This window comes from Rattus rattus, chromosome 1 (genome assembly GCF_011064425.1).
Source record: "Rattus rattus isolate New Zealand chromosome 1, Rrattus_CSIRO_v1, whole genome shotgun sequence".
NCBI lineage: Eukaryota > Metazoa > Chordata > Mammalia > Rodentia > Muridae > Rattus > Rattus rattus.
This window is the reverse complement of record NC_046154.1, coordinates 118738240-118762954: the sequence shown is the minus strand read 5'-3', so window position 1 is coordinate 118762954 and position 24715 is coordinate 118738240. Positions and strand designations below refer to the sequence as shown.

The 24715-nt window shown below is 39.7% G+C and overlaps 1 protein-coding gene across 4 annotated transcripts in view; it reads right to left on the bottom strand.

The window, feature by feature from the left end:
- Positions 1-24715, bottom strand: part of Klhl32 (kelch like family member 32) — a 215337-nt gene that overhangs the window by 65264 nt on the left and 125358 nt on the right. For 2 of the 4 annotated variants that reach the window (XM_032905088.1, XM_032905100.1), the window contains exon 5: positions 24300-24398. The exons of the other annotated variants lie outside the window; for them this stretch is intronic. In XM_032905088.1, coding sequence (XP_032760979.1) covers positions 24300-24398 — 99 coding nt within the window. The remainder of the gene's footprint in view (positions 1-24299; positions 24399-24715) is intronic. 4 annotated transcript variants of the gene reach the window in all.

Sequence of the window (24715 nt, the reverse complement as noted above, 5' to 3'; positions counted from 1 at the left end):
TATTAATAGAGCTAAGAATGCTACATGGACATGTGCTATGAACAGCAAAGGGCGTGGCCACTGGTACCTGTCTGTGTGTGAAACAAAATCTTGAGATAACTAATGATGCTCTGACTTCTACCTCTTCATTGCTTCTTAAAAATAAATATAACACTCACAAGTTTTCAGTGCCCTATGTGTGTGTGTATCTACATATATATGCACATATATGTATGCATATATTCTAGATTTTATAAGAGATAAGATTTTATGTGTCAAAAAGAGAAAAGAAGGAAGGAAGGAAGGAAGACTGACTGACTGACTGACTGACTGACTGACTGACTGAATCAATGAATGAATAATCATATTAGAGGCAAACAACCACAGGCACAGAGGCAACTCAGGGTAGAAGGGATGGATAGGTCCCCATAGTCAGGCAGAAATGGTACTACTAATAGGAGATATATGTCATCACCAGATTTCTACTATTCACAATATACAAATAAAAAAAAAAATTCAACCAACTCTCAGTGCTGTTACAGAGACACTTTTTGAAAAGCACTTCCCAGAACTTGGCTCATGCAAAGTATAGAGAAGATTGGGCCCTGTTAGAACAAAACCAGGAAAGTAAAAACCACTGTGGATTGGTATCCAGAAACCAGAGTTCATCACTGTGGAGCATGGAGGAAGTTCTAAATGTGTTGACACAAGGCTGCCATGGCAATGGGAAAATGCCAACATCATTTCAGAGAGGCAGCCAAGGCTTCCTCTTGACCATGTGCTGATGTTGATGGTGTGTACAGATAGTGTTCACCATTTTCTCCCCCCTGATGTTTACAGCCTGAACACTGCTCCCCTGTAGAGAATGTCCCTACCGACATTAGCTAGACCAGTCTCCTTGATCCCACTATATGCCCTGACTCCTTGTTTACTCTATCAATAATCATCCCTCGTGTCCAGTGTATGCAATAGCCTCACTCTGTTCAATGGTATATAATAAGCATGGCAGCTTCTGGTGTCCTATGGCTTCTCCATCAGATAACCCAGAGTACCATATCCCAGATTTCCTGTTTGTGTGTCTCTGTTGGTTATTTCTTCATTCCCTTACCTCACCGGACAGGTCTGTTCCTGGAGCCATGTCAGAGGCAGCACAGCGCTGACACAAGGTCAAAATGAAAAAAATGTGGCCCATCTAAATATCCATTACTTGTAATAAGTGTACAAATACATTAGCAGAGGAAGAAGATGAACAAAGTAAAAGGGAAAACACAGAATTGAGTGGAAAATTCATAACTTAATGAGTCTTTAACCCACATTACTATCCAAGCCATTTTTCCTGAGCTCAGAATCCATTTTCTCACCAGTTATACAGGGACATTTATGGGCCATCCATTCCACAGCCTACTGCACTAATATGTCCAAAGTGGACCTGTTTCCTGTGAGCTTGCTTCTTCATACATTACTCTAAAGCAATTATAGTTTATTTGTTTTATTTTATGTGTCTGAAAGTCTGTACACCATGTGTTATGCAGTTCCCATAGAAGTTAGGAGAGGATTTCAGATCTCTTGAAACTGTAGTTATAACTGAACCCAGGTCTTCTGCAAGAGCAACGAGTGCTGAATCAAGTCTCAGCTCTTCCCTTGGAGAACGGTTACATCTAGATTTCCGTATCATGAGTTCCCTTACTCACCTATATTTTCTTATATCTAGTCAATTGTCCACTCCCACCCATTCTTCCTTAGTAACATTTACTTTATGTCATTTATCATCAGTAACTATCAAACATTACCATTCCTATTCTGCTATCAAACTTTCAATTCTCCATTTATGTAACAATCTGACCGGACTATAAACTGTTTAAAATCTAGAAATTTTTTAATAAAAGGGAGGCATACAAAACTGGGAAGATGATATGTTAGGGGTTCCTGGAAGGAGTCAGAGGGGAGAATTGGGGGTGAAGGGCTGAAGATAAATTGAAGCCATATATAAAATTTAAAAGAATAAATAAATGATATCCAAAAACAATAAAAATACTTAGATATATATTTAATAACAGATGATAAAGTCAATGTAAGTAGAACTGTAAGATATATAAACAAACACAAATATATATCTTTGAGGCTTAGGTAAGAATTCACCATTTGCAATCTCAGAACTTCCTAATTTGCCAACTTAATGAAAACCAAATTAAAAACACCATCAGAGATGGAGAAGGCTTGGCTGTAGCTCCCACCAACACCCCAATTTCAGAGAAAGTAGCCAGAACCAAAGCTTATGTCTATAAATTTCTTGGGCCCATCATCTCTAACAACTGTTCTATAAAGTCATTTCATTCATATATATATATATATATATATGTGTGTGTGTGTGTATGTGTGTATTTATATGTATATACATATATAGTCAGTTGCCCACCAGTTGTATGTATATACATACATATATATATACATATATATATACATATATATATATATGCAAAGCTTTTTAAAAGAATTTTTAAAAGCTCAGTTACGGATTCTCATTTGCTTATAGGGAAAACTTAAAACTCAGGAAACTGCACCGTCTATCATGATCAGAATCCTACCGAGCTTCTCATTCCACAAAGCAGCAACACTAACTAGACTGGCTTGACTACAACTGTGACAACATCACACATTCACAGCAAAAAGGAGAAACACAACAGACACTGTAATACACAGTAACTAGAGACAGGCAAGGGCCAGTCCTTGCAGTGTTTCAAAGATCGGCCTGTCTGCCTGTCTATCTGTCTGTCTATCTATCTATCTATCTATCTATCTATCTATCTATCTATCTATCTATCTATCTATCTATCTAATATCTATTTACCTATCATCTATTAGTCTATCTACCTGCCTATCATCTATTTATCTATCTACCTATCTACCTAACTACCTATGATCCATCTATCTATCATCTGTTAATCTACCTACCTATCATCCATCTATCATCTATTAATCTACCTACCTACCTATCATCTATCTATCTATCTATCTATCTATCTATCTATCTATCTATCTATCTACCTGTATTCCTCATTTATAAGAAATCAGCACCTGCTGCTCCCTAAGTCTGGGATATTGTTTCTGCAGCTTCAGCCCCATGTTATTCTAATGTGTAGTTTTATGATTTAATTAGTTATGGTGAGGCCAGTGAGTAAGGACTTAAAAGATTGCTTGAGTTGGTGAGATGGCTCAGCTTCTAAATGGCAACTTGTTGAAAAGCTTGATGCCTAACATTCAATCCCTGAAACAGAAGCAATTACTACAAAGTGTCCTCTCACCTTCACACAGACTGCAGTGTGCGTGCATGCGTGCATGCATGCGTGCATGCGTATGTGTTGAACCTGCAGTAAAGGTGTTCCAGACTTAGGAAGCAGCAGGTACTAATTTCTAATGAAGTAGGAATTCAGTTTTTTTTCCTTTCCTTTTCTCCTCATCCTCACCATCCTTGTCATCGTCCTCCTCTCTTTTTTGAAACAAGTTTTCGTTACAAAGTCTAGGCCTGGAAATCACTATGTAGCCCATGCTAGCCACCAGTACAGTCTTCCTACCTCTGCCTCCCAAATGCTTGGGAAAACAGCTGTCAGCTACCACACCCAGCCTCATTCCAGCTTTCTTACATGTTCAAAGACAAAGCCAGTGTTCACTTCATTTTCTGAGTGGAGAACCTGGTAATAATAATTCAAGTTGACAGTACTGCACAATACAATATAAGTACACACAATGGACATGTAGAATGCAAGTATTCTTCTTTAAGGAAAAAAAACCATTTTAACAGCCCCAAATTTCATTCTATCCAAGAAAGAATGATTTCTCCATTAACCAACTACTTGAACCAAAATATTTTGACACTTTTCAAGTGATATTCACCTTAAATATGAGATGGTTTGCATTCCCTTGCATTGTGTGACTTTAAAATCTCCAAGCACACGGGTAAAGGCACGACGCTTGAACGGAAATCACAGCTCAGCAATGAGACAGTCTCTTGAGTAAAAGAAAGCCTTTCTTTTCTTTCTAAAATGGTTTGATTTCTGTCACGCTGTTTCCCACTTGAAATTTAGCTTTTATCCAGAATTATGGTGCACACATTGTTGTTCTTTGGGGAATATTTTTAAATAATATTTATTTTCCTTGGTTCAGGGCTATTTTGGCTTCTCTTTTCCCTTCTATTTGTTTCTTATGATATGAACGGCAAGTTAAATTACAGAACAGCCACAAAGTGTGCTCCCAACACTCTACTAGCTATAGAATAAGTCCTACTCTTTCAATTTCAATAATTCTTAAAACTTACGTATTTCCCACATTTGGTCTTTTGTATGCCTCATTCCTGTGAGATCCTTAATAGAGTTATTGTCAAGATTAACTTGGGAAAGTCTAAGAGGGAAAAATCTACAAGAAGCTATACACTGTCTTAGTTTGTGTTATATATAGTCAATGTAATTACCTCGTCAAGGCAAATGGTTATATGGTTAAGACATGGTGGCAGGAAGCAAGAGGGTCTAAGATGTATGATTGACCATGTTGCCTTCCTGCCACCTTCCCCAAACAGGGGAGACAACAAGAGAATTGCCATCTTGGCCTCTGTAATGCTTTTTTCATGGGTTTCAAGTAATGGTGTAATTGGCCAAACTTTCATGCATTTCTTAATATTTTAGTTAAGCTGATAATGACATTTATACAACTTTGCTCTATAATTCAAAGTAACTGTGAGCCTATCCATTAGATAGTGGCACCCAGATTCACTTACATCCCACTGATCTTCTTGGATGGTAAAATTATGCAATCTGGAGTCTGACACACACTGCCCAGGAGCCACGGCTCAGGTCCTGTGTGCCACCATGAAAGGATGTGGCCTCTGGACCAACTGCAATACAAGCTGACAGGTGGTGAGCCATGTTTCAAAAGAATAGGCTATCGAGCTTTGGCTACTCCGAAGGCTCCCTGGCCTGTCAATCGCTCTTTATCCACCAAGCACTACAGTTTAATCATACTCCTGACAGGGGAATAAATTGTTATCGTGTGATGACATCTACTGTGTTCTATACCAATTCCTGCCCCAAAACGTGATACCTCAAATCCAGGGGTCTATTTAGCTGACAAGATTCAAAAAACCAATAGATCTGTTTTCACTTAATAGTAGGACACCTGCGTGACACAGTGCCTGAATAACAGCTATTTCTCTTGTGCCCTCATTTAGTTCTAAGAATGTCACTGACTTGTGAAAGAAAAATAAGCACCAATCACCCATACTATCAATGTGCAAAAGTATGGCTTGGATTGAGGCTAATACTAAATATTACTCAAGGTTAGATAAAATAAACAGAAGGACCATTTTTGACTTTCACAATTTTTACCTCTAAGATGAGCATGCTGAATAATATTTCACACACTTTTTTTTTCTGTGCTGAAAGGTCACCCTTGGTAGAAATCAAGAAAGTATAAAATGAGCCTTCCCCACATGTGGCCCATACATATACAGCCACCAAACTAGATAAGATGGATGAAGCAAAGAAGTGCTGACCGACAGGAACCGGATGTAGATCTCTCCTGAGAGACACACCCAGAATACAGCAAATACATAGGCGAATGCCAGCAGCAAACCACTGAACTGAGAATGGGATCCCCGTTGAAGGATTCAGAGAAAGAACTGGAAAGCTTGAAGGGGCTTGAGACCCCATATGAACAACAATGCCAAGCAACCAGAGCTTCCAGGGACTAAGCCACTACCCAAAGACTATACATGGACTGACCCTGGGCTCCAACCTCATAGGTAGCAATGAATATCCTAGTAAGAGCACCAGTGGAAGAGGAAGCCCTGGGTCCTGCCAAGACTGAACCCCAGTGAAGGTGATTGTTGGGGGAGGTGGTAATGGGGGAGGATGGGGGAAGGCCCTATAGAAGGGAGGGGGGGCTAGAGGATGTTGGCCTGAAACCGGGAAGGGAATAACAATCGAAATGTAAATAAGAAATACTCAAGTTAATAAAGATTAAAAAAAAAAGAAAGTATAAAATGACTCAAGACTATCCCAAATAGCACAATATTCTATATAAAACAAGCATGACTTGGTTGGCAGTTATGATAACTCAAAGTAATTAAAATATGTCAGCTGCTTATTGAGACCCAGTGCCAAGTACGATTCAGTAAGTAGCTGAGACACTTTGTTACTGACCAAATTCAAATACTTGTGGTTGGGTTACATCTTCATAAATCTGTGTTATGTTGAAAATAGACACTATATATTTAATTGACAAAGCTCCTAGCTTTGTACCAGTGTTCTGCAGAGTATGGTTTGTTGACCCTAGAGATTGTGAGGCTAACTGGGAGCTCTGTCTCAGCACCGCTTTACAGCATCACTACAGCACATCACAGTGGGAATGGCTAGCCTCGGCAGGTCAACGCGCAGATGTGTCACTGCCCCACCATTGTAAAACTGGAAGTCAGGAATCACTGGTAGCAGAGAATAACTCTTCCCACCTTAGGATTTGCAAATGCTACAATATCCTAATCTACACTGGTTGGAACTGAAAAATATTTGTTGTATTATGAATTAAAAAAGAAAGCAAGTTGTAAGGCATCTCCATGAGTGTCATAGAAAGAAATAACAGCTTGGCTATATGCATAACTTAATAATGAGAAACACGATGTCAGTCCTTGATCTAAGCTCAAGAAATTATCTTACCATGCTATCTAGGTAATGGAGTTCCCATATAACAAATAAACATAGTAGCATGCCCGCCTGAGATCAACAGAGGCGGGCTGCTGCAGTACGTCTTCTGAATGACTCAAAAATATTACAAGTTCAGTTGTTTATGCAAATTTATATGTCCTGTCTTCTTCACTGGGCCACACAGGCATCAGGCATCTTTAGTTTGGAATCTTAGCAGAAGAACAGGATTTGAAGTAGGCCCAGGCCAGTGGACAATATCTCGAGTCAAATTTTCATATCTAAAAACTCGGAAACGTGCTAACACTTTCTGGAAATATGGAGAGTGTTCTGAAAACACATGCCCAGTGCTATCCACGGACTGGTGTCCAACATCCAGCAGCTATGGGGACAGTCATTTCCTGTCAAATTGCTGCCCAGGGTGCTTCAGCTAGAGCTTTACCTCTTCTACTCATTTTACCCTCTCACTGGGTGAAAGGAAGGAAATGGTGACTGTCTAACAAAGTTTGGTTTATCCGTAAGAGTCCTCAAAAAATCACAGCTGCCATGTTAAACTCGTGTGTATAAATTTACCAGTCCTTGCCCGTAGAGCTTCACTGTTGAGCCTGCCTGTCTTTCTAACTAAAAAAGGGTCACTTTTACATTTTCTATTTCTCGTTTGGAAATCACCAGATCTTAATAAAGCTTTCCCTGACCCTCTAGGCTCTCTTGCTGTGTCTAAAGACCCTCCATCTCTGGAGCAACTATATGTAGATCTCTAGCAGGTAGCTGCCTGCTTTTGGGAGCCAGTGTCAAAAGGCTTCCTTTCTCTCTTCCTGTTCGCCATGTTGCTCTCCCCTGCAGCTGAACAGCTGGTCTTTCCTCTGTTTTTTTTCACTCAAGTTTTAGTAAAATGGTCCCTGAGCTTTAAAAGAAAAAAAAAAAGAAGAAGAAGCCAACTTTAGTGATAAGCTAGAAGAACAGACTGAGACAATATAGTGGACCGCAAACATGTGTCTGTTACTATAATATACTCAGCTTCTGGGGCAGAAAAGGCACATTGAGCGATTCAAGGATGGGGGAGCTGCATTTCTTTATGACCTTATTTGAAAGATAAAGTCCTTGGGGAAATACAATTTATTCAGATTATCAAGACCCTGCTGTGCAAATCTACAGTCTGGGAGCACACTATGGAGATCAAAAAATATTTACTTTATTCTGTTGGGTATAAAAGCTTTTAATGAATGCATAATTAAGACAAAAAAAGTGTATACAGCTTTAGAAATTCCACGGCTGAGCCAAGCCATTAATATCCAAGGCACCATACCCAGTTGTGATTCCACCTGTTTCCTATTTGGATTACAACCTAGTTATAAATCAAGATATTATGTGACTACCCGACCTGATGCAGCAGGGAAGGGCTGTCTTCTAGGAGTCAAGGAAGCAACATTAAAGGGCTCTAGCATGAATATATGGAGGGGGGCTGGAGCAGGTTAAAACAAACAGATACAGCCCAACTTCTAATAGCCTTCGAATGAGTCATGCATGAAAATAAATTATGTTTATCATGAATATAAAGGAACTATGAGTTTTCTCAATACTACATAGGGGTTGATAGGATAAAGTCAAATTGTTAAGGAAGAAAATAAGCATTTCATTGATCATGTAGATTAGACTTATTTATTATGTGATAAAATAATGTAAGCCAGGTATTTTGTGTGTATAAATACATAGAGTGATATATTTATACACACAAAAATATATAAAGTCATATTTATATACAAACATGTAAATACTTCTGAATAGCCTTAAATAACTATATATTCATATGCTAATAAAAATATACATTTTATACATGGGGATTAAATAAAAAAAGTATTATAAGCAATTCAAAAACATAAGGAAAAATATGTTCTAATTCTGGCAGTCTTAGAAGACATTATTTAAATATTTTTGTGCTATATAGCAGAGGAATTCTACAATTAGGTTACTGGTACATTTTCATAATCAATTGTATGCATAATATCTGAGGCTCATGAATAATTTTATATTGTTCTTTGGGGAAGTTTCTTAGTAAGCTAGAATTATAGTAGGGAGGGGCACAGAAATATAGCCATCATCAGGAACTAATAATGCTGGCCTCAGTCACCATGAGCTTAAAAATTCACTGTTGCTTACTTAGCATGTAAGCAGTGGAAAAATGTCCCGCCATGCTGACTCTTGTTTCTTGAGCATTTACTGGTGTGGGATCTGTGTTGTAGGAGACATCAAATCCCTCAACAGTACCAAGAGGTGATTTGCATAAAGGATACCGTATCTACTTCACAGACTAGGAGTGAAGGGCAAAAACGGCCATGTCACTTAAGGTCAGGTGACTTTGGGTTATGAGCCTATGTCACCGGGAGATAAACAAATCAATACAGGAGAAGATAGATTAATCAACATGGTACATTGTGACTAGCCTCCCAGCAGAAGGCTCACAATTAAGGAGGGCATCCAGCTTGAACTGAGCACGCTACCCGGTCAGCTGTGGGAAAAAGAAACATGTGTAAGCCAAGTACTTAGAGTGTTAATAACTCAAAAGATGACAATAGGAAAAACAGCCCACGTGAAAGGGGGTCCACACAGAGTTTTAAGGAAACGTACAACGTTCCCAAGGATTGTAGCACAGCACTTGAGCGGTCAACAATTCAACGGTAAAATCATGTCAAAGAGATAAGAATTGTTGTGTGATAAGACCTACACAGTCTTTGCGTGTCAAATTAAGGGGAATGAACATTACGCCAAAGGCAAAAAGAACTATCAAACAGTGAATGGTTTTAAGCAAGAGTATAGTAAAATGAGTTTGCTATTTGGGGGAACAGTTAAAGGATTGAAAATTACATTTTAAAATCAACAAGAACATTGGAGGAAGAACAGGAACAACTATGAAGTTCATTATCTTGCAAGCAGTTTCTCTAGTCTGGAAGTAACAAGGGCCTGGATTAGAAGGTGGTATTATAGGAATAGAAACAGAGAGAGGTAACAAGAAACACGGCAGTGCATGTAGGACAGTGACATTGCATGCTGGCCACAGTGGAGGGGACATTTTAGGGCGACTCCTGGTCTTTGGCATGAGTTCTGTTCAAATACCTGCAGAATATCCAGAAGAATGAACCCAGGAGACAGAGAACTGGAGGTAACAAGGTGTTCTGTCCTTGGGATACAGTAAGACAGTGTACATAAAGGAGATAAGAAAAAAGCCACTAGGAGATAGAAAGCGATATGAGATTTTAGGGAAAGACATTATTTTGTAGACATGTTCAACATTGTTGCAATGATAATCACAAGTAGGGAATGGGGTTAAATTACTGCAACGGGAAGAATGCAGACCTCAGGGATATCAGTGCCAACCAGAAGATATGGTAGCACATTTGTGAACGATCTTAGAGGCCAAAGCAAAAAAAACTGAGCCGGGATCACAAAAGTCATGGAGCAGTCTAGGATTTCCAGTTTGGGTGACAAAAGGCATGTGAAGAAAGAAATACTCATGCAGTAAAAGCTGAAGGGGTTTGAGCTTCAGAGAAGAGGGCACACATCTCACTGTGTGTAAAAGCAGACAGTTGGAAGATGGGCACAAGAATGAGTATCTCTAAGGAAGCACAGATTTCCTTTTAACCATCCCTAATTTAAAGTCACGTTAATGGAAGAAAGTGACATACATATTTGGTTGCTTCATTTGTTGATTCTGAACTGTAGCATCCACAAGATTTTGGAAGAATTTTTATTTTTGAGAAAAAATGCATGCACAAAAATCAGATTTGGGGATAGGAAGGCTGGTTTTGGTTTTGTTTATTGCCTAGATCACAGAAGTGAGGTTAAAATGGAAATTACAGATATTGAAAAACTCCTTCAAGGTTTCTTTCCTCTCTTTAAAAACTCACAAAGATACAATTAACCACATAACGAATCAGAATGCTGAAGTTACTCTCTCAGCAGACAGCGTACCCCCGGGCTGTCACTTGCTGGAATCCTTGGGTATGGGCTTCAGAATGAAAGCCAACACAATAACATAAGAAAAAACTAATCGGGATCCTGAAATAGCTACTGAAGATCTTAGATGCATTCCTGGAACCAAACATGAATGATGTGTGGCAAACCTGACTTTCTGAATTACCCGTGCTAGGTGACAAATATTCTTGATTAGAACAAATAATTAGTAAGTGGCTGGCTTGTATTTGGTATATTTCTAGCCTTCCTAATCATTTTCACTGGAAAAAAAAGCAAAAAGACTAAACTGTTTATAATATCTTTTTCAAAAATTATTCTTTAATATGCTCCAAATGCAAGGGTATCAGCTCAAGGAAAGCATGGAATGCATACAGTTAATACACTGAATTATAGCAGTATTAAATATATATGTGGGCATAATCATCTATCTTCTCTAATAGAAAAAACAGCTCAGTGCTAGAGAAAAATGAGTAGGGCTTATAACTTTTCAACCTTGAGGATGAATTATTTTGTACAGAATACCCACTATATATTTAGAAATACTGCTAATTTAATAATTAAAATTATAATAACACACTGTTTAGAAGAGAGCCTCCAAAAAGTCACTGCTGCATTATTTATTTTAAACATAATAATTCATTATAACGCTGTAAAATATATAAGCTCCTAGCTGTCAAGTTCAGTCACTGTAGGAAGTGCTTCCAACTGAACAAAATTTATTCGGTAGGTAAAAGTAATAGAACACTGCTTATATAAACTCCATACCATTATTTAATATATTAATATCAAAAAGCAGATAAAAATTACTGAATGAAGGTAACTTCTGTTCCCTCCACACATACTGAGTTCATGTCATGGGAAGGAAGGGAAAGGAAATCTGAAATTGGTGAAAGGTAAGGTCCTGGAACCTGTACCCAAAGCCTCTCAGGGCAAAATCGGGGAAAGGCATTTTCTAGTCATATGGGACCCCGTGGAGGACGAGTCAGATGCTACCTGAAGAGATTATGTCTCAGAGACAGTGCTTCCTGTGCTGCGTGTAGAGACATCTTTTCTTAATTAAAAGGGAAACCTTCAGACTGGTATTTATAAAAGCAGGAACAAAATTACCCAGAAATCTCCCCCAAAACCCTCAGGAGAGAATAAAAATCTTTAAATGTTTGTATCTTCACCAAAGAGAAAAATAACTTCTCTGTGGCCCACTGAGTGTACAGCTAAATGAGGATGAAGGACGACGAATGGCGTGTTCAGGGGACAAGATGGAGGGCAGAGTGGGGAGTTGCTGTCTACCCTAGAGATTCTCTTCAGGTTAGTTCCCAGCTACCCAAAGATGAGCAGCATCTAGAACATAAGCATCTAGGCCTTATGTTCTAGGTTACTCAAGGACAAGTATTATACAGAGAACGCCTTTCGTCTCAGGAAGTGAGCAGTATAACGCTTGTAACAGAAGAAAACAAAACAAAACAAATGCACACGCCGTATGTTTCCCTACAGAGATAAAATGCTCCACCTATGCCCCTTGAGTTCTCTTCTCTCAGAACCCAGCAGCACGTCTCCTCTTGCAGGTCACGTCTTTCACATAAAAGTGCTAAACTAATGCCGCTTAATGACAAATTAATGTCCATGAATAAAAAATACACCTCTAATAGCATAGAGTAATTTGCCATTACAATATCATCATTGGACATGCCCCTGGTTTAATACGATGTATTTAATTCATAACCTAATGAGTGATATATAAAAAGAAGGAGATGAACCCTGCAATTACATTTATGTGAGTCTGTCACCTTATTTGTAAAACCTTAGAGTCATTTACATTCAAATTAGAACAAATGAGTGATTTCACAAAGTGCGGTGATAAATGACCATAGAAGCCCGAGACAAAACTGCATTTCCTGTGAGCACATTAACAGTTTCCTATTATTTGTTAAAAATTACAATGCATATTGCCCAGTGTGGTGTGAATAATGACTTTTTTACTGATTGGGTCAGAAGACTAATATGTAGCAAAATAAATAATTTTTCTTTCCGTTTCCCCCCTGATTTTTGCTTTAGAGGAACTACTGAAGTTTGGTGGATTCACACTGCCACCTACTGCCTACGAATAGCTACTGGCAGCCTGCTATCACTATCACTGCTTTGCTGGTTTTATTGGAAGAGCCTACAGGATGCTGGTTTTATTACTGCACTTCAGCTGCATGTCATTATGAAACTGTGATACCTGGTGAAACAAAGGACGCTACTATTAATTGGACAAGAGAGTTTATCACCTTGGCGAGAGGCACGAGTCCCACAGAAGTTTCTCCCTTCCAAAGATGGCACGCTTGGCATCCTAATGGGTCACTTTCAGGGGACACAACACAAATCCATGGTTAACATCCTTGACTTATGGAATTCTCAGCAGAGGAAGGGACATGTTTGTGTATCTGTGTTTTTCCACCCCTACCACCAGGGTATAGTTTACAGAGAACTGAAAGCCTTTGCCTGGTACTGGGGATCTCCTATTACCAGACTTCTCTAATGGCAAGTCCCCGTATTTAACATCTGCCTTAGGATTCTGCACCAGGCAGGATAGCTGGGGAAAACCTGGGAAAGAACAGGTCCAGCAATGGTGATAAGACTTTTGTAGGTAAACTGATATACTGACTTGTACTAGTGAGATACACCAACAGGTAGCAGGAGGCCACTTCTAAATTAAGTCTACACACTAATTCTGAATGTAACCTCCTCCAACCATAGAAACAAAAGTCACCTGATGTAAAGGGCTACTGGGCAGGGTGGAAATTCAAGCCCTTATAAACTGTTAAGTGTTAACAGGCCCTCCGCAAATGCTGGTTCCCTTCCCTAGAAAGATACTGATACTCAAGGGACTGTGGCTTGCTATGGAGAGAGGCTAGAAACAAGAAACTCACTTAGGAGTTATTCCTTTAGCAGGAACAGTGGGTGTCTAACGAAAGGAAATAACCTCAGTGACAGATAAAAGACATGGGAAGACACGAGACATTTAATGAAGCTGACTCTAAAGCTGGACATCTAAAACAACACACGGATTGATAGGAAACAGGCAGATCAATAGCACCCTTCCAGCACATTAGAGTTTATAATACATAAAGTTTGAACGACCGATGTGCCATTTAGGTGGGAAACTCCAACAGCTACTTCCTGGAAACCTACACTCTGGAAAGGAAAACAGGTAGACAAACTCCGGATATTCACCCCTTTTTTTGGCTGCTCCAATCCCCAGTCTCATCCCTAGTTTGGCAGCAGACCACCCATTGAGGCCACCCTCCTTTCCCCCTCCTGTCCACACCTACAGTGAACGGCCCAGATCTTTCCCTACTAACCTCTTTTCCAAGTTTGCTCTATCCCAGCCTCCAACTCCTTCAGGCACACCCTGGGACCCCACTGGCCACTCCTGCCAGGGAAGCGGGTAGGCTAGAGCAGATCATCGCCTCTCGTTCTGCTCCCCCAAATCCTCCCCCAGTGTGGTCTCCGGCTCTGCAGCAGAATGTCCGCTGTAGGTCTCCTTCCTCCCCGCCTTCATCTCCAGTCCGTCACACAGATCTTGCCCTCCAAATTTCCTTCCCCTCACCCCTTGCTTTGTCCAAGCCTTCAACCCCACTAGGCAGGCGCTCTATGAAAACCTACAGGCACTCTGTCCAGGAAAGCAAGCAGGCCAAAGACAGATATTCACTTCTCCCTCCGTTCTTCCCAGTCTAATCCTCCAGTCTATCTCAGCTGTGTGGCAGAACTTCTGCTCTGGCAGCTTATCACTCTTTGCCTCCATTCCCAAGGTACTAAAGAAGCAGATCCTCACAGAACTCCATGCTCTCCTTCCTCCTTGGAGACGCCGCCCCATCAGCTCCAGGACATTCCCATTCCCAAGTATCAGCTCCCAACACCCAGAAACACAACTTACTTGGAAAGCCCAGTGCCCACACCTGTAAGGACCTCACAAGATTTTCCTACAGGCAACATGCAGTTGGCCAAACTCTCCTAAGAACTGAAGAGGAAACAAAACTCAAGGAACAAAACACCCACCCAATAAAGACAGGGCCAGATATAAGCACCAGAATTACAGTCTTCCTAATGATGGATGCTTAGATGCCATCGTAAAAACATAACCAAAACAGCCAGGAAAAACCCAAATGTAACTAGAGCCCAGCAATCCTACCACAGCAGGCTTGAATATTCAAAGGTAACTGAAGCACAAGAAAAATACCTTGAAATACCCTTTATGAATATGTTAAGAGATCCTTAAAGAAAAAGTAAGTCCCTTCAAGAGCTTATGAAAAATGAACAGTGGAATGGAACCAATAAAACTACTCCAGAACTGAAAGTGGAAGTAAAATCAATAAAGAAAACACAAACTAAGGGAAATCTGGAAGTGAAAAATTTAGGTATTTGAACAGGAAACTCAGAGGCAAGCTTCATCGGCAGAACACAGGAGCTGGAACACAGCAGCTCAGGCATTGAAGACAAAAGGAGAAGATATGAACGCCTCAGTGAAAGGAAATGATAAATCTACAAAACTCCTGGCACAAAAAATATCTAGAACCCCATGAAAAGATCCAATTTAAGAATAATAGGACTAGAAGGGGAAGAAACACAAGTCAAAGGCACAGAAAATATTTTCTACAAAATTGTAGAAAAAAGTTTCCCTGCCACAAGGAAGGAAATGCTCTCAAAGTGCAAGAAGCGTACAGAACAGCAGACTGGACCAGAAAAGAAAGGCCCCTTAGCACATAACAATCAAACATTCACTGCACACAACAAAGAATATTAAAATCTGCAACAGGTGAAGATCAAGTAACATATAAGGGCATACTGATCAGAACAGCACCTAACTTCTCACTGGAAACTCTAAATACTAGAAGGGTCTGGACAGATCTGCTGCAGATTCAGAGACCACAAATGCCACCACATCCCGTGTCCTCACACTACACCCATCAAAACTTTCAATCACCATGCATGGGGAAAATAAGACATTCCATAATAAAGTCAAATTTAAGCAATGTCTACATATACATCCAGCAGTATAGAAGACACTGAAAGGTAAGGTCCAACCTAAAGAAGTTAACTACATACAAGAAAACACAAGGAATTAATAATTCCAGACCAGCAAAGTAAAATTTTAATTATTAATCACACACACACACACACACACACACACACACACACACACACACACACACACCACCACCACCACCACCACCACCACCACCACCACCACCACCACTACTCAACAAAACAGACACTGCTCATTGATAACTATCATCATTAGATAAAAAACCATAGACAAAATATATGCAAAAACAAGATTCTAGCCTTCTGCTACACCCAGGGAACATGGCTGAACTTCAAGGACAGATATCACCCCAGGGTAAAAGTATGGGAAAAGATGTTCCAAGCTAATAGACTTAAGATGAAAGCTGGTAAATCCATGTTACTATCTGACAAAATAAACTTCAAGGCAAAACTAATTAGAAGAAATAGGAAAGGATACTATATACTTATCAATGGGGAAAAAATCCACCAAGGGGACATTATAATTCTTAATGTCTATACCCCAAGCACAAGGACAACCAAGTTTTTAAAAGAAACACTACTACAGCTTAAGTCACATATAGACCCTCACGCATTGATACTGGGAGACGTCAATAACACACTCTCCCCAGTAGTCATCAGACAAAAAGAAAACAGAGAAATTATTAATCTAGCTGACACTATAGGACAAATGGACCTAACAGTCACCCAAAAACAAGAGAATACACCTTCTCAGCACTTCGTGAAACTTTCTCCAAAACTGACCACATACTAGGATGCAGAGCAAGTCTCAACGGATGCAGGAAAATTGAAATAATGCTTTGCATCCTATATGACCACCAGAGATTAAAGCTGGATATCAACAACAGCAACGACAGGAAGCTTACAAACTCATGGGAACTGAACAACTCACTCATACATATAGAATGGATCAAGACAAGCAATTACAAAAGAAATTAAAGAATTTCCAGAACTCGATGAAAATTAATACATAACAAACCAAAATTATGAGACACAAGAAGGCTGTCCTAACAAGCTTTGTACAAGCTACCCACATAAAAAAAAATTGGAGAGCTCTCATACTAACAACGTAAGAGCTCACCTGCAAGCTTTAGGACAGCATCAAATAAAACCACACCCCAAAAAAGCAGATGGCAAGAAATAATCAACTTTGGGGATGGAATCTATGAAATGGAAACAAACAAATGTACAAAACAAAGAATCAATGAAACAGAGTTGATTCTTTGGGAAAAATCAACAAATCTTATATTTATAAATAATATTCACTATTTTCTTATCCAAATTAACTAAAAAGTGGAGAAGGAAGATCCAAATTAACAAAATTAGAAATAAAGGAGACAGGGAATATAACGAAAGACACCAAGGAAATTTAGAGAATCCTAAGGACATAAGGAAATTTACAGCAAGCTCATAGCCAACATCAACTTAAATAGAGAGACACTCAAAGCCTTTCCACTAAAATCGGGAGCAAGAGGAGGTTGCCCCCTCTATGTATTCTTACTCAAAACAGTTCTTGAAGTCTTAGGCATCGCAATACAAAACTGAAGGAGATCAAAGGGATACAAAGTAAAAAGGAAGGTGTCAAAGCATCTTTATTTGCAGATGATAGAATAGTATACATAAGTGACCTGAAAATATTCTACTCAGAAACTCTTGTGACTGATAAGCACTTTCAGTAAAGTAGCTAGATACAAAATTAATTCACAAAAATCAGTAGCAAATGATCTGAGAAAGAGATCAGGGAAACAACACCTATCACAATAGCCTCAAATAATGCAAAGTATCTTGGGATATCTTTAGCCAAGCAAGTGAACCAAAACTTTAAAAAACGGAAGAAAAACATTTAAGAAGCTATCAGAACATGGAAAGATCTCCCATGCTCATGTTTCAATAGGATTAATATAATAAAAACAGCCTTCCTACCAAAAGCAATCTATGGATTTAATGTGGTCTCCATCAAAATTCCAATATATTTCCTCACATGTCTTGAAAGGATAATTTAAAGCTTCATATGGGAACTCCAGGCTACATAAAAAAAATCCTGGAGGGTGGTGGTGGTGGTGGTGATGATGATGATGATGATGATGATGATGATGATTACTAGAAGTATCACCATCCCTGATTTCAAGCTGTACCACAAAGCTATAGAAATAAAAACAGTATGGTATTGGTACAAAAACAGACAAATGATCAATGGAATCAAAGTGAAGACTCATATAGAAATCCAGACACCTATAAACACAGGATTTTTGATAAAGAGGCCAGAAATATACACTGGAAAAAGGACAGCATCTTCATCAAATGGGGCTGGTTAAACAGGATGGCTGCATGTAGAATGCAAATAGATTCATACTCATCTCCCAGCATAAAACTCGACTCCAAACAGATCAAAGACCTCAACATAAAACCAGACACACTGAATCTGATACAGGAGAAAGTGGAGAATAGCACCGAACTCATCGGCATAGCAAAAGACTTTCTGAACAGAATGCCAATAGCACAAAGATTGACAAGTAACAAATGGAACCCATGAAACTGAAAAGCGTCTACATGGCAAAGGACACCATCGTTCCAACAAAGCTGAGGCCTACAGAGTGAGAAAGGGTTTTGCCAACTATACATCTAATAGAGCATTAGTATCCACAATATATAAAGAACTCAGGAAGCTAGACATCAAGAAAAAAGAAGCCCAATCAAAAAAATGAATTACAGATCTAAACAGAGAATTCTCAATAGAGGAAACTCAAATGGCTGAGAAACACTTAAAGAAATGTTCCTTGGTCATCAAAGAAATGTAAATTAAAACTACTTCGAGAGTTCATCGTACATCTGTCAGAATGGCTAATATCGACAAAACAAGCGACAGTTCATGCTGGTGAGGATGTGGAGAGAGAACAACATTCTTTGCTGTGGGAGTGAAATTCACACAGTCACTGTAGAAATCCATGTGGTGGTTCAGGAAGACAGGAATTAGTCTACTCCAAGATCCAGCTGAACACCCAAAGGACCCTTTATCCTACCACAGGGACATTTGCTCAATCATGCTCATTGCTGCTTTATTCATTAAAAAAGCCAGAAATTGAAAACAACCTAGTGTCTCTCAACAGAAGAATGGATAAAGAAAATGTGGTACATTTACACAATGGAGTAGTACCTGGTTGTTTAAAAAAACTCATGAATTTACAGGTAAATGAATGGAACAACAACAACAAAAGAATTCACCCTGACTGAGGTATCCCAGACTCAGAAAGAAAAATATGATATGTATTCACTTATATGTGGATATTATATGTAAAGCTGATAAGTCAATGATGATCAAGCTATAAACCACAGAACCACGGACCATAGCATAAAGAAGGAACTAGAGAAAACAGATAGATCTCATTAGGAAAGGTAAATAGAATAGATATTTATGTATGAGGAGGGCCTGGTATTGGAGGATCAAATGGTGAGGGAGAGGCGAGAAGGGCTTATGAGAGGGAATATGTGGAAAGACATCTAAAATTGAAGACATTTGTGGGATAGTATAGAAGCCTAATACAGTAGAAACTTCCTAAAATACATACAAATAAGAAGGCAATTGAAATAAAGATCACCAAATAATGAGTGAGACAGAGTTCTAACTGGCCATTTCTTGTTACCCAATGAAGCTTCTATACTTAATTAAGTTGTTGACCGAAGGGGTCCATGAGAGGCCTCAAACAACCCAAGCTTTTGTTAAGACTATAAGTTGCTCTCTACAAACTGTCAACTAGACCCCACTGTTGAATACATCTACACAACTCCTTGACCAGGGAGAGACGGAGCTACATAACGCCTTCACTCATATGTTCTAGTGTCTTTAGTACAGAAAGGTACTCTGAATGGTATCAAAGGAGAAATATAAACATCAATCCAGCCACAATCCCTTTATCTACAATTATATACCTACTACAGGACATGCTAGGGTAACAGTGGCTGAACATTTATGGGAGTAATCAACTAATAACTGATCGAACTTTAAATCCACTCCCCAAGATGGAACCCATACTCAACACTGCTTAGGCGACCAGGAACCTGACAAGAAATAGCCCAGGGTCCAGGATGAAACCAAATACTAGGCTAAATAAAAAGAAAAAACTGGAGTAATAAAATGACTCCTAATGACATTTGCTAGTCATAGATCAGTGCCTTGTTCAGCCATCATCATGCAAGCTTCCTCCTGCAGCAGATGGGAACAAATATAGAGGCCTGCAGCAGATATTATACAGAAAGTGAGAGACTCTGGAACACAGCCTTTAGTATGATGTCTTTTTCTCCATCTAATCCCTCCCCTCAGAGCTCAGGGAACCCTGTGGAAAAGGAGGCAAAAGAACGTAGGAGCCAGAGGGGATAAAGGACACCGGGAAGACAAGGCTCTCTGAATTAACATGAGCAAAGCTCATATGAAAAAAGAAACCGAGGCAGCAGCAGCATGCATAGGGCCTGCAGGCGTCTGTACCAGGTCCTGCTCAATTATCTTATGGCTTCCAGTTTTCTGTCTTTAGAGAATTCCTGAGTGTGTGAGTGGGTCTCTGATTCTTGTGCCGTCTCTTGGGCTCTTTTCATCTGTTGATTTGTCTTGTCCAACTTTGATATTTTATTTTCTGTTTTATCATATTATATTTCCTTATCTTTAAAAAGTGAATGAATGAATGATTGAGTGAGTGAATGAAAGAAATAAAACTTAGTCACTACAGTAAAGATTAACAACCAAATTGTCATTTATATCTGCTGGAGAGTGAAAATCAATTTTCTCCAATGGAATGGCACTGGGTATATCATCCATTCCAAGATATGCCTCATGGTCAGAAGTAGTTGACCAATGTGTGATGGACTCTACATGTTTTTTCTCATTTTTGTTTTGTTTTCCTGTGTGTGTATGTGTCTGTGCCTGTGTGTTTTTACTTGGTTACAGTTTGATGAGGTCTTGCTGTTGTTGTTGTTTTGTTTCTTTTTGAGTGGTGTTTTATACTATGTTCTTGCTTTTGGGAGTTTTTGTTGTTATATTGGGGTTTCGTTTTTTGTTTTTTGAGAAAAAGCTGAAGTTGGGGAGAGAGAGAGAGAGAGAGAGAGAGAGAGAGAGAGGGAGAGAGAGAGAGAGAGATGAATCTGGAAGGACTTGTGAAGTGATCAAAATATATTTAAATCTGAAAATTGTTCTAAATAATAAAAACAGACATAAAAATGTAGTTGGAAAAGTTCAATAGTTAACATGAAATTGCTGGGAAAGCGGAACATGATGACACATGCCTAGAATCCTAATACGTTATCAGCTGAGCAGAGCATTGGTGAGGTAGAGGCAAGCCCAGGGTAACCTGTTTCAGAAAACAAAATAAACAATAACAAAAGTCCAGAATTTATCTGGGGAAAAAGTAGAGTTTGAGAAAGAGCTCAGTATAACAGTGGGCATGCTGGACCTCTGCCATGTAGGGCTGGTCACTCAGGAAGAGAGCTCCAGGGATTTCCTCAACCACGTTTACCACAGGGGACAGAACACATGTATGCAAATGTGAACACTGAAAAGCAAGGCCATGCACATCCTTGCCAGATCCCATCCTCAGCAACTACTCTCTAATCAACTAGTTTATATTTCTAGAGAAGCTTTTAGAGGAATCAAGTGGACAAGGGAGAACAAAAAAATCACTTCTGTTTTATTTCAGACTGGACCTGGGCTGGGGATCTCTTTGAAAAGGCAGGAAAAGGAGACCACACTGTGATCTGGAAGTTTCGCTTTTCTTCTCCGGGCATGGGGATGGGGATCCTGTAGCAGCACTCCTGTGCCAGAAGTTACCACGGTGCCTGCTAATGGCCGAGGAGGCTCAGGGAGCTTCTGCAAAGGGTTCTCCTTGGACAGTTTTTAAATGAGTATTAGATAACGAACAGGGGCTCTTAGAAGACTCACCTATCCTAACCAAAGAAATAAGAGAAATTTAAGGACAACACAATAATGACATCACAAAAGCCCAGTTGGACAAAGGCTGCAACCAGGATGGCAAACACAGTAGCCCTGGTAACAAAACACAACTTCTTGGTACATTTTAAGCATTTGGGGACTTTTCATTTATAACAACAACAACAACAATAATACTTTTTATATTTTCAGTTAAACGATTCTATCTAACTTTAAAAATCAGTTGAACAATACCGCCAAAAGAGAAAGATATGTAAGGCTGCACTAAAATAATACGATCTAAAAGCAGGTTGACTCAGTATAAAAAGTTTATCCTGAGAGATGCAATGTATATATATTAGAAAAACTGAAATGTTGTTATCTCTACAGACGCAAGGCTTGGGTTCCTAACCAGTTTCCTTCAATGAGCACAACATCCGGCAGCATCACTGATAACAAGGCAGATGTCCTACAGTGGAAGGGCAGGACCTTTGTGAAACTGGTGAATTTCAGCCACCATTAGGAAGTCTGAGTAGTAAGTTCACAGAATGTAACTTTATTCAAACCGTACTTTGACCAGACAGGAACACGTGGAAGAAAGCAGCTGCAGAGGGCACAGCTGCTGAGGTCTCCACAGATCCATCTGACAGGGGAGGAGACGTGTACATGGCCTTCCGGTCTTCATCTGGGGCTCTCACTTATAGAGAAGGCATTTAGCTCTACACAAACAGGCAGGATGATGTGTCTGGGTATCATCCTCAAGATTCTAAGACCGTAACCAAGGTCCTGTCTATGTATCACTGAGCATCATCTGTCACAAGAAAGGGAATCCAGTGGGGCTTCTTAAAGCTCAAGTAGTAGTATTTGATGTAGAAATGTCAAATAAAAATAATTTCAATTTCAAAGCCAAACACACACGCACTTCTGACATCTTGTACACTTTCTAGATGGTTCATGTTGACAACTAGCAAAAAGAAATTGGAAATGGCTCTCCCATATCATCAAAAACTACTGTGAGGAAAAGGAAGGAAAACCAGATAAAAATAGTTAAACATTACTGTCAGGTTAAATGCATTGAGATAATAATAACAATTTCATAGTCTGTGTTTAAATTCCTCCTTAGGTGAACATGGCTGATACTCCCCACACTGAAACCTTGGGAAGGACTGCTTCTGGTTTCTCAGGTTTGTCAGGAAAACAAACAAACAAACAACAAAAGAGAAGAAAGATAAGAGGCAGCTTTGAAAATTCCACAGTGAGTAGGGTAGCAGGAGTGAAAGATAGAGGACCTAGTCACAGCACATTTAGACAAATTTAGAATTAGAGGAAATGATCCTAAATAAAAACAAACTAATCAGGTAGGGATATAAGGGTTTTTTATTACTAATAATAAGTCAGATGCACAGAGATGCTAGAGTAGAAGTGTGTAGATTCATTATTTTAATTACTTCGCACTGTCACTATATTTAATAAGTGCAAGGAAGGGACAGTGAGACCGTGGGACAAATGGTGGAAGGGAAAGGTGGTGCCTAAGTTGTTCTCTCTCTCTGTCTCTCTTTCTCTCTTTCTCTCTATCTCTGTCTCTCTCTCTACACACACACACACACACACACACAGGAGGGGAGGAGGGGGGGGAGGAGGAAGGAAGAGAGAGAGGAGAGAGAGAGGAGAGAGAGAGAGAGAGAGAGAGAGAGAGAGAGAGACTGTTAATGACATAAAAGCCCAGAAGACTCGCCCTGCCACTTGGACCTCTTCAGTCCCTCCCCACCCTTAAGTTTCTGAATAAAATTTTGATCTCCCTCCAAAGTGAGTAAATAAATTACCTTTATTAAATGTAATCTTGTCTGTAAAATAGAAGTCTCAGAGACATGAGGCTTCCATGGCCGTCCCACATCTTACCGAAAAGATTTTTCCCCAGGAGAAAGATGAATTTACAAATTAGGAAGGTCCCCACCAGCACACTGGCTACACTGTGAGCCTCTGACATTTTTTAATGTGCAAATTCATTGTGAGGAATGAATGCAAAACATTTCTAAATGCTCAACAGCACAGTGTACGTGAATTTCCTTCTCACCTCTCCCAGAACCATTCCAGACCATGCAGCAGACCAGGGAAAGGGTACACAGCTCACTCATCCGTTTCCCTATCCTTGCCACCTTGGAAGTTCCCAGGATAATTCATTACATCTGACTCCAAGATATAACTACTGTGTCTTCAATGGATGGCCAACTTGTCTTGCACCTGTAAGTCATTTCCACAACCGGCATTACTTTAGACCTGGATCCTTTCTAGTATTAACTCCCCAGAAATCCATGGGGAGGCCTGCACATGGGAACTGAATCTGCTGCCTGGGGACAGTGGTCACCTGGAGTGGACAGGTCACCTGGAGGAAGGACAACACATCCATATTCATGAAAGGACACAGGAACTGCAGCTGTCTTCCTAGGATCCTCTAATCTGTGTCCTCAAGAACCTACAAGCACATGCTAGGTTGTACACACACACACACACACGTGCGCACACACACACATTCATGCACACATACGCATAGACATGCAGACACACAAACACCAGACTCACATACATGTACATACCCACAGTGTAGCTTTTCTATCGGTTGGTAGGGAACAGTTTTACAACTTCAGGGCAAGGGACCCGGAAGGGCAATTAGCGGATGTAAGCACACGTACCTGGATGAGATAGTGGGAACACAAATTGAGAAGTTCCAACAGCTGTAGATGGCTGCCAGCTGCTAACACATCCTGGATCACTCCTGGCTCCAACAAAATCTGTTTTTGTTTTTCAATAAAGAGAAAGTGATCAGCTACATGGGAAATTGACATGGCACTGCTTAATTCATATAGATGCACCGTATTTAGACTGCTACTCTACAGGGTGATTTGAATGAAAGCTGTCACCATGAAAGTCAGTTCCTATCTTTGAATCCTAATTATCATAAGACAGGCCCCTCTCAAACATGTAACTTCTTTTGTTTTCATGTGGGCCGACAGTTTTCCTACATCTAAAACTCTGCTTAGTTCCTTTGTTTTTTGGAGAAAAATATGAATATTTTCAAAGAACATAGATGCCTCTTAGCATTCGTTCT